The sequence below is a fragment of the Hermetia illucens genome, chromosome 2 (genome assembly GCF_905115235.1).
Source record: "Hermetia illucens chromosome 2, iHerIll2.2.curated.20191125, whole genome shotgun sequence".
NCBI classification, from domain to species: Eukaryota; Metazoa; Arthropoda; class Insecta; order Diptera; family Stratiomyidae; genus Hermetia; species Hermetia illucens.
In genome coordinates this window covers 119831648-119850550 of record NC_051850.1, presented here as the reverse complement: position 1 = coordinate 119850550, position 18903 = coordinate 119831648, and the positions used below count along the sequence as shown (strand labels likewise).

At 40.1% G+C, this 18903-nt stretch overlaps 1 protein-coding gene across 3 annotated transcripts in view; it reads left to right on the top strand.

Moving 5' to 3' along the window:
* LOC119647871 (cytosolic carboxypeptidase-like protein 5) overlaps positions 1 to 18903 on the top strand; it is a 42268-nt gene that overhangs the window by 17713 nt on the left and 5652 nt on the right. For 2 of the 3 annotated variants that reach the window (XM_038049141.1, XM_038049143.1), the window contains 2 exons: positions 30 to 231; positions 7104 to 7265. In XM_038049141.1, coding sequence (XP_037905069.1) covers positions 30 to 231; positions 7104 to 7265 — 364 coding nt within the window. Of the gene's footprint in view, positions 1 to 29; positions 232 to 7103; positions 7266 to 7416; positions 7630 to 18903 lie in introns of those variants that run through there. The other variant, XM_038049144.1, reaches the window with a different exon arrangement.

Genomic DNA, 18903 nt, shown 5'->3' with positions numbered 1-18903 from the left:
TATTGATTGAATTATATTTTATTTTCCAGAGAAAAAAGGGATGGTCTTTCAAAAGAGGGTTCAGGCCGCGTTGCTGTTTTCAAGATGACTGGTTTAATTAAGTGCTATACGCTTGAGAGCAACTATAACACTGGCAAATATGTCAATATTCTTCCGAATAGAGTGAAGGAGATAAATCAGAAACCACCGAATATTGTCCCGCCGAAGTATACGCCCGCTATATATGAAGAGGTAATTCTCGATGAGGTATTTATGCAAAATGACATTATGCAGTTTCCGTTTGATAGGTTTTGATTCTATATAGGAAAACTTTAAAAGTGAGGGGCTTTTGAGCTGGAAATCTATTCACGTTGAGAGATACAATCGACGTTATTGACATTTTAATTTGCTCGTTTATTATGGATTTAAAAAGGCCAAAAAACTGAGATAGCCATAAGATTTGTTAGTCACAGAAATTTTTATTGCATAGGCGTGCATAGGCCAACCCCCTCAAGCTTTTTCCACAGTCGATGGTCCAGTGGATTTAAATCGGGACCAGAGGCCCATTCATTTGTGGAGATGAAGTCGGGCCATTTCGGCTGCTGCTTGCTTCTAGTGACGTAGAGGATTGCGACGAATGCGCGCACGAACACTGTGCATAACATTCGGTCGTTATACACATATTGAACGCCTCTCTGGCGGGTGTCTTAAACGTCTCCTGTTTCTCTGTAGGTCGCTAATATACGAAAAAAGAATCGTTCCATTACCGGATCGCGCTCGAATCACAAGTGTGCGTTGTGATAATCGCTTTTCTGTTTTTTCGATTTCCGAACTTCACCGTGATGGCTCGAACGAACTATTACTGACTGTTCTATGCCAGGCGCTTTTGGAGCAACCCACCCGTCGGCCATCTTGGGAGAGTGGTTTCCACTGTATGGCCAAAAAATTGAATTGTCGCCCCCCTTTTTATATATGACCTATCAACTGTCACTTCTACCTTCCGATCACATCGCGTACGGGTAATACGGCGCACAGGCCGACCAAATTATTCGTTTCAAATACAAGCTGTATCATTCGGGCATATTCCGAAGATATGTCGCAGACAGGTGTTGGCGAAGGCTTGGAGTCTGCAAATGACAGTGGGGATCACTTTCCATGTGCTGCTGCCATATAGCAACACAGAAAGAGCATTTGTACAGAATAGTTTAGTTGTTTACCTTCAGTTCAACCCTATTTGCCTTTCTTTTCAAATTCAATGCTCTCTGCCGACTAACCTCTCTAGATGTTTTTTGATGCGTTCCAGGATTATTTTACCTATGATTTTTGTGATGACAGGGAGCTCGTAGATACCGTTCCAATTATCACACTCAAAAAGGGTGCCTTTTTTTGGAACCTTCCCTTCCCCTTCTTCCATTCTCTGGGATAGGTCTCGGATTTTCGTAAAAGTGAAAGAAGCAGATCTGCAGTAACTGCAAATGCAGCGATAAATAATTCTGCTGGGAGACCATCATGCCCAGTGGCTTTATTTCGCTTGAGTGCATTGATGGCCGAGATGATTTTTCTTCTGCTTGGAGGAACAGCCCGTATCTGTATCTGTATGTTACGATGACTTCGACATGCAAGTTGCTTCGTGATTCGGTACATACTTCAGAAATCTTTACGCTCTGCGCTGAACTTATCGTGTTCTGTGGCATTTTCGGCTTCCCTAATCAGCGCAATAACAAATTCCCTTTTGTTCTACCACGCTGAACTTCTCAGGACCTTGTACGGTGTCAGAATTGGAGTGCGCAACACCTGCCACCACTTGCAGCGGTTAATTGAGTCTTCAATCCCTTCAGTCCATCGATCCGTGTCCACTTTTTCGCAGTCAGCCCCTTCGGAACATGGCGAACGACCTCCGTAGCACCTCCGTAGATATTCTCAGGCGGGTTGGTTAGTGTATCTAGCGTTCGATTAGCAAGATAGATTTCCTACTACCGAGTAACAGCTGAATCATTCAACCGGTCAGTACTGAACTTGGGGGCTCTCAGCTCTCCAAACTTGCGACAAGTGGCGGACGCAACACGCAAACGAATGTAAGCGACCGTCAGATGATGATCCCTTCCGAGGCCGATGTCGGTGTCTCTTAAATCTCTTCCTGATCGCAGAGTGGTCAAACTTATTGCTCATACCGTGTTGATCAATTGTCAGCAGATGCAGGAGTTATTTTTTGGTTGAGCAAGAAGAATTATTTTAATGAACACAGTTGGAAGATTTTCCTTTTTGGGCTACACATAAACTGTATTTCAGCAAATTTAGACTGAAGAAAGGATCAAATGGTTCCCGAAATACAGTTGATCAATAATATAATTTCGATTTAAATAGGAAAATTTTTCAACAGTTTTCTTTAAAAACACATAAGCTAACAAACACTCTCCTGGTCCAACAATTATGGTTTTAAGTTTGTACACTCTTGCTAGAATCAGTTAACAGACATACTTCAGCTGCCTGCGCATGCAGTGACAAGAGTAACAAAGATAGCGCTATTTTTGTTTATCTTACTTTATACATAACCATGGTGATTTGTAGTCAGGCAGGCGCGCTTCAAAACTGTGACTGTATCTTCAGCTGATTTTCGCTTGATGAAGTGAGCGGCTGATTTCGCAGCTACAAGTTATCGTGTCAAAAATGATTATGTTTTTCAGTAGTTTTATTGAATACATAATGGATTCACTATGGCATAATGAATTGTGGGATGATGAAGAAGACCATCATGGAAGGATAGTGACGGCGGTGATTTTGTCAGATCGAAATGGAATGTTTGATTTTATTGAAGAAGAAACAAATCAAAATATGGCAACAGAACCTAATACTGGATTTCTATATAAAGACAAAACCATACAATATAGTTTGAAAGAACTGAACTATATACGCCAAACAGGTTATTTCGAATTACTTCCAGTAGCATCGTATACCTTTGCTATAAACACATAATTGTTTTGTTTTAGCAGTTGGTTCAGGTCGGGCTGTGTGTGTGGCAACTCGTTGCATCGACCTCTTTTCTTCCTTTCCATTCTTATGTTTATTGAACCTCCATTTTATGTGGTTCTCGAATATAGGTAGTAGGAGGGTATTTGATATTTGATGCGTGCTTACTATGCTTGCTGGGGTTTATCGGCCACTTAGTGAATGTGTTATTGCAGCGACAATGTCACTAAACAAAAGAAAGAATAGATTACTTGATGTCTCCGCTTTGAAAGAGAAAATTCACGTGCTCGAAATAAATAAGTACACAGAATAGCTGAATAGGAGGAGTGTGACCGATAATTTCTTCACATTCTTTGGCTTTGCAGTGAAATTGAAGCAACGTTAAATGACCATCGTAGGCATATTAAGGGCAAATTGGAAGAAATGACCTTCCCTATTACTTGACTTAAAAGCGAAATCACTTACTATGAGGAATTCCCATTCAAGCACAGTCGCGGTGCCACTTTGGTTTCTTATGTTAAAAAGAAATGTCGCTTTGTAACTTTACTAAGCAAGCGAGTAAACAACGAGAACGAAATTCAAAGGAAACTGGAGGTGGCAAACTTTTATTATCCAAATTTCACGCAGACATTATGTATAACGCCGTAGTCTTTTGTAATATGATCGACATCTCCGCGTTGAATGCATTTGTGATATTCATCAATTTGAATTTTCTTTGGAATTACACCAAAAATGGTATGGGGCGTATATGTGTCATGACAAAAGGAAATTTTTCATTGCGGTCGTCAGGGAAGCAGAAGCAATGATTTCGGAAATGTATACCGCATCATGAAAAAGCTTGTAGGTCGCAGGTCTTTCAATAGTCTTGTGAAGAATATTAGCGGTCAATTCCTCATCCATTATAATGAACAGTTAAAAAGGTTGAAGGAAGGTGTCCCATCCGGTGAAGTTTCATCTTCCCTGGATGAAACGATTAGTCACTGTAACATGTGGGTACAGACTACTGTGATTAGAATTGAAATTATATCGGCCATCAATATTTTCAAGCGGAGTAACGCCGCTGGATACAACAGTTTTCCCACAGAACTATTCGCCACTCCTGCAGTTTCTATAGACCTGTTAATTTTACTTATATAAGTGGGGAGGTGGCTAGGTATCAGTGGACGTTCTGCAGAATCCAATTAGCACAGTGGTGTACCATTTCGATGCTACAAACTCCTGAAAGCGTGACTGTTGTCGGAAGTGCAAGTTTAGCAGAATCGAGGCTGCTCAAATCTTCAGAGTCAGCCGATAGCATTTACTAGGGATAGCTGCCATCCCATCTTATAATCAGAGATCTCAAAAGTATTGGAAGGTACTTTTTTTCGCAGCTTGAGCTAACTAGATTTGGGCAATCGCAAAGGACGTGCCTGACGGTTTCCCAACTTTGGCAGTGCGAATTATAGTGTACTTCGAGTCTGACGACAAGGTCTCCTATAGGCTAATGCCCTCTGTAAATTGCCGTAAACGTGCACGTATTTGAGCGTTTCTGGCTCTCCCGATCGGGTGTTATTGTAGGACTGACAAACCCCCCTCGACTTAGCTTAGCTTAGATAGTGCGAGTCGATTTGACCCGTCACATTCGCCAGGACACCAAATGCGCCTACCACAGGAGTGCCGAGACCTGCTGAATCACCTCTATGTTCCTGTGACCAGCAACCCAGAGGAGCGTAGCTGTGAACGCACCGCCCAGACTGTTCAGTGGGCACTACACTGCCCACCAGTCTGGAGAATGTCCCTACCGAATACAAATTTGGATGGCGCTTGGCGTTACACTTGGGCTCGGATCATGTCCCAGCCACTGACACACATCCTGAAAGACGGTACGCTTCAGCTACACTGTGTTTATCCGAGAAGTGCAGGAGTACTTTGAGGGCATCCGCTGAGCAGGACTGCAGAGCCTCAGTAACACCCGCACTCGCGGTTTATCGGATCCTATTAAGCAAGATGCTATTGTATTTCTTGCCCAGTCTCGACCATCACACAATAGCCCCGTGCGATAGGATGGGACTAACGACGAATGTGTACATCTAAAGAACGATATTTGATCGACAAACCCATTTCTTTACAAAGGTAGGCAGACGTAGAAGGCTATACAGGCCTTATTAACCATTAGTTCTATGTTTAGTTTCCGATTTAAGTTAGGATTCCGGATCACATCCAGATACTTTATATTGGAGGAAGGTACCAATATTGATTTATTTAGTCGTGGGAGGTGAAATTTGAGTATCCTTGTATTAATGGTAAATAGCATCAACTCCGTTTTGGTCGAATTTACATCGTCCGGATCTTGCGTCGCACAAGTCCTTTTCCGACTTGCTCTCAATAATTTCACGCATAACATAAGGAAACATCCCTGACACGAATATCACCAAGTGGTCGGCATACGCCACCAACTTCACTCCGCTCCTGTCCAGCGTCTGTGAATTTCATTCATTACTATTAAACAGAGCACTGGAGAGGTGGCGCCAGCTTGGTTGCCTCACTGCCCACAGTTCTGGTCAAACGGCTACTTCCCAGGGTTAGGCCGCTAGAACTCAGATCTGGACACAGAAAGCCGTGCGAGCTCCTTCTAGCGACGATACATGCTCTGTTGTCGAAAAATAGTTCGGCCTCTTCTGGTCCAGGGTTCAGGTATCAATACGATGTCGATGTCTTCCTCTCAGAGGAAGACCAATAGATTAGCTGAAGCGTACTTCGAGTGCTGCAGATTTATTTGCGCTACTATCAGCAGGTTTTGCTTGTGCAGAGGAATCGTCAGTCCCCGTCAGACCGTTGATCTTGATCTTCGAAATCTTTAGATTCCTTGATATTTTCTACAGAGTGGAAGAAGGGAATGATTTTTAGGATTCCAAAAAAAGAGTGCCCATCTTGAGATCGGCAATTAGAGGGGTATTTGCAAAGATAGAAAGGCTAAAAAAACATAGAACATTCAGATGTCTAGAGTACTCTCCGAATTTGATCAAGGAGGAATATAATAATAAATATCGCTTTCTACATTTGACACTAAATTTGTAATTATTTTGCAATAAACTTAAAATGAAAATCTTTTTGTCTAAATTTTTTTGTCTAAACTTCAAATTCAATTGTGAAATTATACATAAAATGAATCCGGCGAGTTTTAGTAAAGAAAACATTGACCACTCGTGAACGGTTGGGAACTGACTGTCAATTTCAATTATTTTTTTTTACAATTATTCTAATCAGATTTCAAAGCCTACTCCGCCACAATAAATAAAATAAATAAATTTCGAATGTTGTTAATTCGACTCACAGATGCCACCGCCAATGTATAAGGAAGATCTAGAAAGCTAGATCGACAGAGAACAGATTGGTTCCCGTCCTAGATCCTCCTGCTCCGGATTTGGAGGAGGCAAGTAGAGTCGGACTGAAGATAGACACCATCAAAACCACGGTTCTTAGCCTGGTCGTCATCACACCCATTGATGTATAACATCGAAAGTGATGATCGTTTCTGCCGACGTCGGTATCGAATTTGATGTCGTTCGATGCACTAACAGCGTTAGATCCGCCTTCGCTGCTTTGTTCAAAATCAGGAAATGCAGTAATTTCAACAGCAACATCAAGCTGAAAATGGTTCGGGCTAATGTTTTTTCTCTGTTATTATATGGGAGTAGCACAAGAAAAGTGACCATCGCTGTAACTAAAGCTCCAAGCCATCGACAACATTTCTCTGTGACGTATTATTAGGATACTTTGGCTTAATACTATTTGAAACAAAGAACTTTGTTAGCGCACAGGACCGTTACTCGTGGACGTGTTCAAGTGTGCAGTTGAAGGGCGATAACTCCATTTAAATTTTTAAACAATATGCAGGGGCAGGCATACATAATCGTTGAACGTGATAGCCTCTGGCTTAGCGAATACAACCCCTTCTTCTATTATAAATGTTTGAAGCGATTTTGTTGATGATCTAATACGCTAGGTTGAAAATTCCCAAATGCAGCTCGTAGTATGCGCACCGTACGAATTAAATAGCGACTAAGTTTGCAGAGCTTCTTAGATGCAAGAAACTGTGATTTTTCGCTTCTAAGTCTATCATTGTTTAATAAATGTTAATTTCAATTTTATTTATAATATAATTTTTCATACAACAGGTTGGACGTGCTTTAGGACCATCAATCCTCGATATAACAAACTCTAACTCTCTATCACGCATCTACAATTCAGAATTTCGTTCAATACAAGCACTGCGAATTGCCATACGAAATGAAATAGAGCGGCATGGCTCGCAACGTTCTGTTGCGAGTTCTGGAAAGGTGAGAATATATTTTTTAAATATTTATCCGATCATGTTTTCCGAAATGAAATCTCAAGACAAATTATTTGAAACAGATGAAAAATATCTAAAATCAAAATCTGACCTAGATATTTTCATTAAATGCTCGTATTCTGTATATAATTTTGCAGATTAAGAAAAAACGCATTAAGATTGTAAAGCGAAGACGAAAGCGAAGAAGTTGACAATTATTTCGTCTACTAATATCGTTGTTGCCTTTGCATGCTATTTGCTTAATTTTTCTTCTATTTATATTTTTCTGTTCTGTATGCGAATTTGTGATTCGGTTTCAATTCGAACTTTCATTATTTTATGTGGTCAGCGTGTGATCTATCCGTGTTGTGAGACTAAGCTTAATTTTGCTGTTGAAGCAGCAAGCAAGTTTTGTTGGAATTATGACGATATCGCGTTGAGGTATTTTGCGTTTCTATTACAATGATTGTTGAATTTATTCAAATGTGTTGATTAAATTTTGCTAATTCGTCTTCTTCGATCTTTGAATACCAATTCTGATCCAAAAAACATTCAAAAGAACTTTGTGTATCGATTGTACAGTTGTAACATGGTTTGACGATAGTTACTTGTCATTTCGCTGCCCATTACACCTAATTGTCATTGTAAGCTCTATAAAACTGAAAACAGTACTTTTGTTCTGCAGGGCATCAGAAAAAGGGCCAGATAATGTACCGCCATGTATCGCATCTTATATAGTTGCGCTCTCTTTATTTTTTTGGAAATAACTTTTCTAGTAATCTGGTAATCATGGAGCAATCTGGTATAGCCAGAATCTTATAATATTAGAGTGAATCGGATTAGAATTGTTGTTGGAATCTCGCCCTAATGCGTTTATATCCCTCACTTTAGTTTCTTATCCGTTTTTTATATTCCTTCGCTTAGAAAGTGTGTGAAAAGATCTGACAAGTGGAGTATATTTCTCATATATTATTCCCATGGAGACTCTTATCTTCCTTCTTCAGTGATAACACAGGCCAAATCGGTTCTTGGCTTTTAGGGTAGTTTGCCTCCCAACTTCTCAATTCAATGTCTCGTCTATTGGCTGGTTCTAAAAGCTGTCGATTTTCCGCGTCAATTGAGTCTCCGCATCTTTTTCGCGGTGCTCCTCTAGATCGTTTTTGTTGCATATAATTTTTTAATTAATGCCTAGGTTTTCGCAGAACTCGTACATAACAGCATTGGAACGTATATGCCATTCTAAATCCTATTTCGGTGTTACTACCATCGTTCGGAAATCGTCTTTTGTGTTTTATCTAAGAAATAGCGCGTTTGATTATCATATAGTAATAGGCCTCAGATCAAAAATGGTAATTTGAACATTCTGCTGCACTGCCTTTCTTTTTAGGGTTTTGTTGCAAAGCAAAACCTTATTAAAATCGGTTGGTTATCTGCAGTACATGCACTTATATCAGGAAAGGTTACATTTATTGACAATAAGTTCGGTAGAAAGGTTGAAACTGTGAACCCCCACGCATACGCCGAATTACAATAATGGATAGCAATCGCGTAAGTGTTCCTTACTTTATCGGTGGCTTGTTTCGCAAGACAGAAATCAACGGTCGCTGTTGAGGTGCGATATAAACTTATACTTATTACATTGGAATATATTGGGTTGGGGAAAAACAAGTGTCGTATTTGTGATCGAAATTTGACGCTTTATTTAACATACATTGAATTATCCGATTTAAGTCAAATATGCGCCATTTTGTTCGCATACTTGTTGCCATTTAGAAGGCAACTTCATTATATCCCTTTTAATCCCCCCCCTCCCCCCATGGGTCGAATTCGTTCCGTTTCAGCAGTGCATCGCAGGCGTTGATTCAGTCAAAGAGATTTTTTTGTGTCAACTCGTGTGGCACCCAAACATCCAACTTTTTTTGGAATCCAATCTTCTGCAAATGGTTCCAAACGGTTTTATGGTCTATATCCAGTTCCTGGTCAATCGAGCGAATGCTCACATGCTGGTCTACTTGGATGATTTCGACGATTTTATCGGTTTCTACGACGATTGGCCTATCAGTACGGGGTGTATCTTCGACATCCACTACACCAGAACGAAATCGATCAAACCAACGTTGTGCTGTGCGAATCATTACAGTATCGGGCCCATAAACTTCACAATTTTTTTCGGCCGCCTTCGTTGCATTTTTACCTCTCACTAAAAAAAACGTAAAATATGACGAATTTCTTGCTTGGTGGACTCCATCTTTGACGCGCTATAACTTGAGACTGAAACGTACGATCACAACACTCGCTGTATAGTATGACCTGATGCGATAAGTACAACACAAGATATGTTCAAGTGTCGCCATCTATTGACATTTCCTTTCCCCCAACCCAATATCTAACTTTTGCTATAGTTATTAAGCGAAGTCTGTCTTTGAAAGACTCACACGATCGTCGAACGATGTTTTGGCTAAGATGATGCTACTCTCATTCGAAGACTGTTTTCAAGCTATCTAAACGTCCAGCGGTAAGATCGGGTGAGCATTGCGACCACAAGTTGGTAGGAATGGGCACTAGGACGTTTGCTCGCAACCATTCTTACGTTGCTCTTGCATTATAAGATGGCTTCGAGCCTTGTTAGAATGTCCAGCGGGGTGCCTGCGCGCTCCTAATAACGTACTGGTAGATTTGTTGATTAATTTAATCGCATTTTATTGGTAGAAAAATCAGCGGTGTACAAGCGTTTTTAGTGATGTCGGCCCAAAACATCACTTAAGCGGCTTCCTGTCGGCGAGCGAGTTGTAATTCTTCAGGACGATCGCTGGCATGTCCCAAAAGTCTGAAACGACCGTTTTGTCTATTGGTGAACTACACAATACAAAAAGTTTTCTGATCTGAAAACACAATGTTCGGCAACTGGGTTGAGTCACGTAGCATTTCTTTACATCTTTGTAAACCTTTCTTTACACATCAGTGAGTTCTTGTCATATATTATTTTTAACGAGCTTTACTAGCAGATATTTTTTATGGTGTGGCTCATAGTCAGTTTGCATCGTGAGCTGCACTCCAAATTTCATTTCAAATGCTTACGCACTTTGTTGGCGTTTGTTTGTGTTGTTCCTTTTCGTTGGCGTTCACTACTGTACTGTTTCTTAACGCTGCCAGAATCCTCGTGACATTTTATGGTGCGGGGACAAACTTTTTATTCAAGTTTACTTTTGGCAGCACCCGACGAATTTTCACGTTCGAGGGGTGAAAGTCTACCACCAAACTTCTTTTCATCTCCAAATCGCACACTTTCGCTTCTGCTCAACTTTCAAGAAAATTGTTTTGCGCACTGACAGAAGATATGTCAGGGAGCGCCCGGGCCAAATAACAGACAATTCCGACACGGACCACCAGGACATGTTTTTGAAAATGAAGGACACTCTTAATCTTTCCATCTGCTATAAGCAGCTTCCACTGTTACCTTTTCTATGTTTACGTTTACCTTGGATATAAAATGCCACGTTACTGAATATTTTCTTAATGTTCAGTATTGCTTCTGGTTTACACTGATCTCTGATGAAGGCTGGCTTCCACCCTCAAGGAAGTGTTTTCGATTTTGGATTTCCCAAAAAGAAGAAAGTTTGACGAGTACCAATCGTTTCTTTATAATGGATGCACAGAAAGTTCATGACTGCTCCCTCGAAGGCTAAGGCGATTATATACATCTATTTACGCGTGGATACCCTTCTTGAGGTTGGCAACATTCATTTTTTCTCTTCGAGTCTGATTTTTCCAAAATTTTATATTAAATGGTTTTAGCAGCTCTTTCAACTAAGAGCGGTAGAATTTCACCAAACATAGGTAAAGCTTTCCCACCTCCAGATACTCTTCACATAATTATGGAGATATATACCGTGGACTATTAAAGAGAAGGACATTAAAACGAACCAAAATTATTTTCATCTATTTCCCTAATCACTGAATTATATACATTCAACGACTTCTATCAGAGTATCGCACTTCCGGTACATTGTGTTCTTTATACGTAAGTCTTAGGAAACTCATTTTATTCACAAAAGGCTCTGAAAAAAACCATAATAAGAGTTCGTAGCTATTAACTTATGGTTCGCTTCCTGTCATTTATATGCAACTTAATAGTTCAAAGCTAATCATGGAGGGTGTATAGTTGTTACCGTGTTCGTCCTAACTTGGCTTCGGGTTTCAAATTGCCTTTTTCATACGTTTTAACGGTGCATTCGAATAACTAATCTTGCATGGCTGTGATATTTCCTGAATGACCAAATTTCAAACTGAGTGTATTTGGACATCCAAAGGTTATAACTAATTTATGTTGTTTTTATGAAAACGCTCCAAGAAAAAATCTAAACAAGGGTGTAATCGTCTTTGGCATTTGCTTGGGGACATCGACTAAAGGAAAGGTGCGTAAAAATATTCAGCAATGATATCCTTCCATTGGGTTCAGCTATGTGACTGGAGATTATCAAATTTTCGAGTGGAATGTTCAATTATATCGGCAAAAATAATCTTAAAAAATGATCGTAGTTGAACAGTTGTAACCCCAAAAACCTATCTGTATAAATTCCGCGTAAATGTATTCATTTACTACTCATATGTTTTTAATATTCCTCGTTGATATCATAAAGTCCTATTATCGCTTATCCCAAAATTGATCTGCTTAAGAATAACAAATCCACACAAGAATTTGAAAAACACATAAGGATCGAATCCTACAAAATTGAAACCTTTTCCAGGATTATAGCATGGCAGAACAAATAATTTCAACGTTTATACAGTTTGCAAAATTGAAAGTCGGGGATTCTCAAACGAAATTAATTCGGGGTGATACGGGGTTTAAGAAAGATTTATTCGCGTAATTTGTTTTATACAAGGTGTCTCAAAAGAAATTTTACACTTAGTGGATCGATTAAAAAAGAAAGTAAGCCGTATATAGAAAAAATGTTTATTAATTATTAAAATACACTTTTTGAGATTTATTTCTTCAAAATAATATCGTCTAAATGTAGACCCTCGCGTTCTCGGCACTCATTTAATCGAACAGTAAAATTACTTATGACGTCTCGGCAGGTGGGCTCAGGGATGGCTGCCATTTCGTGACGGATATTTTCTTTGAAATACGCCAGTGAAGTTGATTTATTGGCGTAAACTTTAGATTTAAGATAAACCCATAGGGAAAAGTCCATAGGGGTTAAATCTGGACTGCGAGAAGGCCAATTTATGTCACCTCTCCGGGAGATCAATTTGCCTGAGAAAATTTCACGAACACGTGGCAGAGACATATTGGACGTGTGTGAAGTTGCTCTGACCTGTTGGAATCATGTTCTTTAGTTATAACCAGGAAAGTTTTGCAGTTCAGGTACCAAGAAGTTGTCTAATATCTCCACATAACGCTCTGAATTCACTGTAACTTCACGCCCCCTTTCGTCTTCGCGCCGATATCCCAGCCCATACGGTCACTTTAGGCGAATGTAGGGGTTTCTGATGTTTGCGTTTCGGATTGGTTGCACTCCAGTAGCGGCAGTTCTGCTTATTTACGTGGTCGTTAAGATGAAAATGGGCTTCATCCGAAAACGAAATGTTGGTAAACGTTGAAAATCACTCAATCACCTGATTTACGAAACTAAGCCTCTGACTGGCATCTTGAGGCTTTAATTCTTGCATCAATTGAATTTTGTAGGGGTGCAGCTTTAGGTCTTTGTGCATAATGCGATGTAATGATGATCATTTAAAGCACTTGCGCGCTTCCGAATTGAAAGGTTCAGGTCGTCACGAAAAGACTGATTAACATTCTCCACGTTTTCTACCGTTCTTGATGACCTAGGTCGCCCGTATTTTGACTTATCCAGCGTTGTACCAGTCTCTTCAAACTGTTTAACCTAATGTCGAATGAGAGGAATGCTTGGCGCATCATTTAAGTGGCGGAAACCTCGAATACTACGCGCTACAGTTGCCGAATCGCCGTTTTTGTAAAACTCTCGCACGCACAACGCGCTGTCTGTCCCGAGAAACGCTCCATAGCGACTGAATTCCTAAGAGCCAGGCTACCGATTGACATAATCCCGCGCCCCTCGGATACGTTGCTTTCGCGCAGTAAGCGAAATAAATATAAAATTTCTTTTGAGACACCTTGTATAAGAAGTATTCTGCGAGGAAGAAATATCCAAAAGAAAAAGATCAAACAAACAAATCACGGTAACAAGGAAATCATGAACTGAAAAAGGCATTTTCTTCCGAAAAATTTAAAAAAATCAAAATCTCTAAAAATAACTGGTGTTTAAGTTTTTGACCTGGCAAAGGGTTTTCAACCTACTATGTGTGGCATTGATTTAACCAAACGCTGCACATACGTACGTTGTTGTAATTTCGGCCCATACTCCTATAAGTAGTCCTTTCAAATGCTTCTTACTCGTAATGGGAGTTTCATATAGTCTGTAATGCAATAAACACCACCGGTTTTTCATGATGTTGTAATCGGGGATTTTTGAAGGGGTATCCAAAAAAAACCAACCGCATATGTGTTTTCTTAACTTTGTTTCCCATGAACTCCCCATTTTCGGCTCTCGCGTGCAGGTTTTCTTTTAGGACATTGGTCTACGTTTTAGCATCTGTATCACCTTCTACCAAAACCAAATTTCCCAGCATGGTGGCTCGCAAAAACCCCAGACCATAATACTTTCACTACTACCTTTTGCTGTAGTTTTGTGTTATATTTGTACTCATCGATGAACAGTACGTCATTACAGAAAGTTTTATCTCTCTGAATATATTTTTCCGTGTTTGATTTGATTCACTTTAATGATTTATGGTTTATATTGTATATTTCGTACTTTTTCAATCGAATTCCCTACAGTTTGGACAATAGTTTTTACATTACTTAGTTTCAACTGAGTAACCAATTTCGGCGCATTTACTCCAGGTTTTCTATCAACTTCTTGGGGAATATCTTGATCTTAACGTTCCAGGAGATGATAGAATCACTGAGCGTAATAGCGCCTTAGTTTTCCAGGGAAGTTGACGACACTTTAGACAGACAGGTATATCGACTTACTTTCTTACAGAAATTTGAGCATTTTTCCCTGCACCCCAATGGATCCTAAGAAAATTCTTAACGTGCTGACTGACCTGGTTCACAGCGTATGTTATGTCTGGCTGATGAGTTGACAATATGCCATATGCGCTGCTTTTCTGCTTCCATTTGCACTTGGAGATTGAAGACTGCTTGTTGGGGACGACCGAAGCGGCTTAGAACCTGTAGTGTATTGTCTTTTTGTTTCCCCCTCTACCTGCGGTCTGCTTAAAGTCTTAAAGTTTCAGTTTTGCTACAGTTTAAAAATCTACTTTTTGTTGATAGCTTCTTGCCTGCAGTTATCACCGGAGAAATTCATCGTCCATTTATACTGTCCGTTTTTTAATTTTTTGTGTAAACGCAAAACCTTATTAAAATCGGTTTACTGTCTGTCTGTCCGTCATACGCATTTTTCTCGATATTTGTTGGAAACGTGGGGAGTGCCGGGGGTTGAAAGTGATCATTTCTTTAACGGACCCATTTTCAGAAACTACCCAACCGAAAAATCTGAAAAAAATCAAGATGCTGCCACTGTATGGTGCCTAGGCTCCGAAATATCTTTCATACCGATACCTGTTCAAATAAAGTTAATAATAGTACATTATTATAGTTTTTAGTAATTGGCAGGAAAACCCTCAGCAGCAATGTAGGTTACAGCATAGAGCATGATCCTACCAAATTTGGTGAATATCACACTATTACTAACAAAGTGGTAATAGGTCAAAGCTTTCGCTTCTGTGCAATTTCAAGGCTTTGAATGTCAATATCACTTGAAAGTCGATATTTTCACATAATATATGCATATATTACGTGCTAGATACTAATAGGACAAATGCACACTCAAATCTCTTTATAGCTCATACCTGAAGCGTCTAGCTTCCGGTTTCCCGACATGTCAGGTCTTCGCCCATGCAGCTTCGTTTTTAAGGTTTTCTGTAAAATGGGTAATGGGAACTATAAAATCCCACGCATACAGCGAGTGACATTAATTTAGGGGGAGTTTAAAGGGAGTGCAAACGGGGGATTTAAAAAAATTTTCACCGGATATAGTCGTAGGTAGGGTATCAAATGAAAGGCATTGATTAGTACTTTCCGAAACTGACATTAGTTTTGGCATAGATTGCAAAGTGCACGAGTAAGGAGTCAAAATGTACGCACTTAAAGTGAGAAAGGACTCTTTTTCGGAAACTACCCAACCCGAAAATCTGAAAAAAAATCAGGGTGGTGCGCATAGATGAAATCTAGGCCTGAAAATATGTCCCATTCCGACATCTACTCAAATAAACTTACTAATAGTATATTACCAACTTTTAGAAATTGACTAAAAACCCCCCTTAAGTTCATCCTAGGACTACCATTATAGAGGACCATATTTCGCATGCACATCCCAAATTTCATCAAAATCTGGCCATTAACGCCAAAGTTATAGCAGTTCAAACTTATCAATTTCCTGCGAATTTACCGCATCCTAAGCATTACAAATAAAATGCTGACGTCATAATTAGCGAGAATAATTGACATTCGCGTGACATATTAAAGTCGCATTTATCAAGAATCTACTTCTCCCTAGCCATATTTCGTACCGGTTGTAGGTTAAATTCTTCGCATTTGCTAAAACATTAAACGTCGTGATAGGTTTTGCCATTTTATTTTATCAAATGTCTGATCTGGATGCAATTTCGAGGCTTTTAAATGCCCATCCAGCGTATCAAGCCACCATTGTTTTGGCCGGCCTTTTGGTCGCTTACCATTGACTTCGATGTTCAGAGCAATCTTGGTAAGTGAATTCTCTTTAACGCGAATTACGCAACCATACCATCGAAGACGCTTTCCTCGGATCGGTGCAACCCCATACCGATCGCGGATATCTTGATTTCGGATGTAATCAAAACGTGTCACGCCACCAGTCCAATGCAACATCTTCGTCTCCATTACCGCAAGACGCCGTTCATTGTCTTTTATAGTCGGCCAACACTCACAACCATAGAGAGCGGCAGACGGACGACATTGCGATTAATTTTAGAATTGAGACGTTCGCTGCTACGTCGATCACAAAGAACACCAGTTGTGGAAAGCCACTACATCCAGGTTGCATTAATGCGTGAAACCATTTCATTACGCAGTTCTCCATTGGCTGAGAGCATTGACCCAAGTCAAGCTTGCATTGTCGATTATCTCGTGAGTTTTCCGACTTGCATCTGAGTTGTCTTCCTCGTAATCTTCAGGTTCGTCACATTCGTCTTCTGAAGGGAGCTCTTTTACTTCTATGGTTACTTCTGCTTCAGGAGGAGGAGGTTGGAACGTAGTTAGTGAAACGATTCTTACCTTGTTCCCTCTGAAGATGATGAAATCCTTGCTAGCTGACTGCCGTAACCAACAAAATAGCGTTTTCTGGTTTTGAGTGTCATTTACGTCGCTTTTAGCCTTTTTCTTGTGTTTGACGAAGTAAGTCTCTCTCTAACCGATAAAATAATCGGTCAGCGCTATAGTGTACAGTATTTCTTCTAGAAATTATTGTTGTGATAGCGAGCATTTTTCTGTTGATGGCAATCTCTCTTTCTTCATCTAAAAAAAAATCTCTGCATTGCTCAGGGCTCCTTTTGCTTATATTGATCGATTAACCGTCGGTGCTAAATTAGTACTACTAGTATAGCCCTCGCCTTTGCTGTTCATCTGGCTTTCCGAGTTCTGAGTAAAGCTCCTGTTAAGAGCAGTGCTTAAAGAAAAAAATATTTCTATTTAGTTCAGGTACAAGGAAAGCCTTGTTGAAAAATTTTCTCCTATCAAACGTGGTTACCCCTGGGGTGTAGATGAGAACTCCATCCTGAGCAATTTACTTGCAGCTCCATGAATCGCTTGAAGGTGCGGAGTTGGAGTGAACGGCCATCGTTCTACCTAAAAATTTATTAGCCTTTTTATCTTTTGAGTATGTTCAAAGAGACGTTATTTTCCTTGCTCTCGATGGAGTTGATGCAATTTCCTAGAGTGATAAGCGCGAGATGAGACTCTTTAACGTACTATAAATGGCACTAGTTGGTTTGGAGTTTTCTCATCCAGAAATGCCAGTTTATGATAGGGAAGAGGTTTTCGAGCTTGGCCACATGGGTCGCTATATTATCTCTTTTCGATACCGTATCATTTGGGTTGTGGGATATTACCGCTGCACTTATTTTTTGCTAGTAGACTGCAGTCAGTTTGTACAACAGGAAATGCATTGTCTCGCACTGCACGAGTAGCTTCTCCTTGGTGAAGGGTGATACGATCTGCATCAGATTGTCGTTCTTTATTCTTTGTTGTTCTCTATTCCTGAATGCGGATGCTGTCCTGTTGTTTTCTCAGACTGGGGCGGATTAGCATGCATTGCTCCCGGCGTGATGGACATTCGGAATTTGCCCCTTCATCAAGTCTCTCCTAAGTTTCATGTTTTTGGTCAGCTGATTTTTCATTTCTGTCGATTTAGTACATTATTCTTTTCTTGATTGAGCGTTTAACCTATATGAGACCCCCGCTGAAAGCAACAAATAAGGATACGGTAGAACTGAAAAAGATTGTGAGTACCTCCCGAAATTTTTGTGCAAAGAAGGAAGCGATCTGTTATTGATCGAAGATGTGATTGTCTAGAAAAGAACAGATTTTAAAATTGGTTTAAGGATAGTGACCGAGTTGCAAAAGTGACAAAAAGAGTTAATATAACTGTATGAGAAGTTTGGGTATCACACGGATGCATATACATATATACTGGACCATTCTCAGTTGAATGTAGCGGACTCCTGCTCTAAATATTTCAACTAGCCCAAAAGTGGAATAACGGCCATATTTAGTGTGATCTCAAATTGAATTTGATTAAAACATAGTTTTTGACAACTGCCTCCAATGAAACAGGCACTATCCTTATCACACCTGCTTAGTACTGAGCGATTTATGTATCTCGAATCAATGATTTCAGTGTTGTTCCACAACTTGTGTCCTTTGGGATCAATGCCCCAATGAATATCTCAAATCCAAAATCCGTCGTTGTGTTGTTCAATATGTCGCATTCGATGGTCCCGAGTACTGGCCGCCTACCGGAGAGAAGACAATTGCGTCTCGTTGTAATGAAGAAAAGATGTTGTGTTGGATCGGAGGCGTAACACACTATAGCACATCTGATATTAGGACACCCGTTATCGTTATGAGGTAGCTTCGATGATGTACAAATTGTCAAAGAAGCGACTTCGATGGTATGGTCAAGTAATTCGCGCTGAACAGAAGTCACTAGCGAAGATTGGCCTGAACATCAAAGTTGATACGAAAAGACTCAGAAGCTGAGCCAAAGTGAGCTATCTATAAACATTACATCGTAGGCCGGGCTAGAGTGCTACCGGCTTTTACGGTGAAAATTGTTCCCTCCCTTCCACTTTTTCACAAGCCTTCCAGCCTTCGAAGCTCCTTGTGGATACAGATTATGGTGTCACTAATTGCTTCCCATACTTTTTGTAATTCGAACATTTGGGGAATCATCGTCTCCACTTGTAAGGGTTTCTTCAAGTGAAATTCAAATTTTTCCCTTTCACTAGCAAATCTC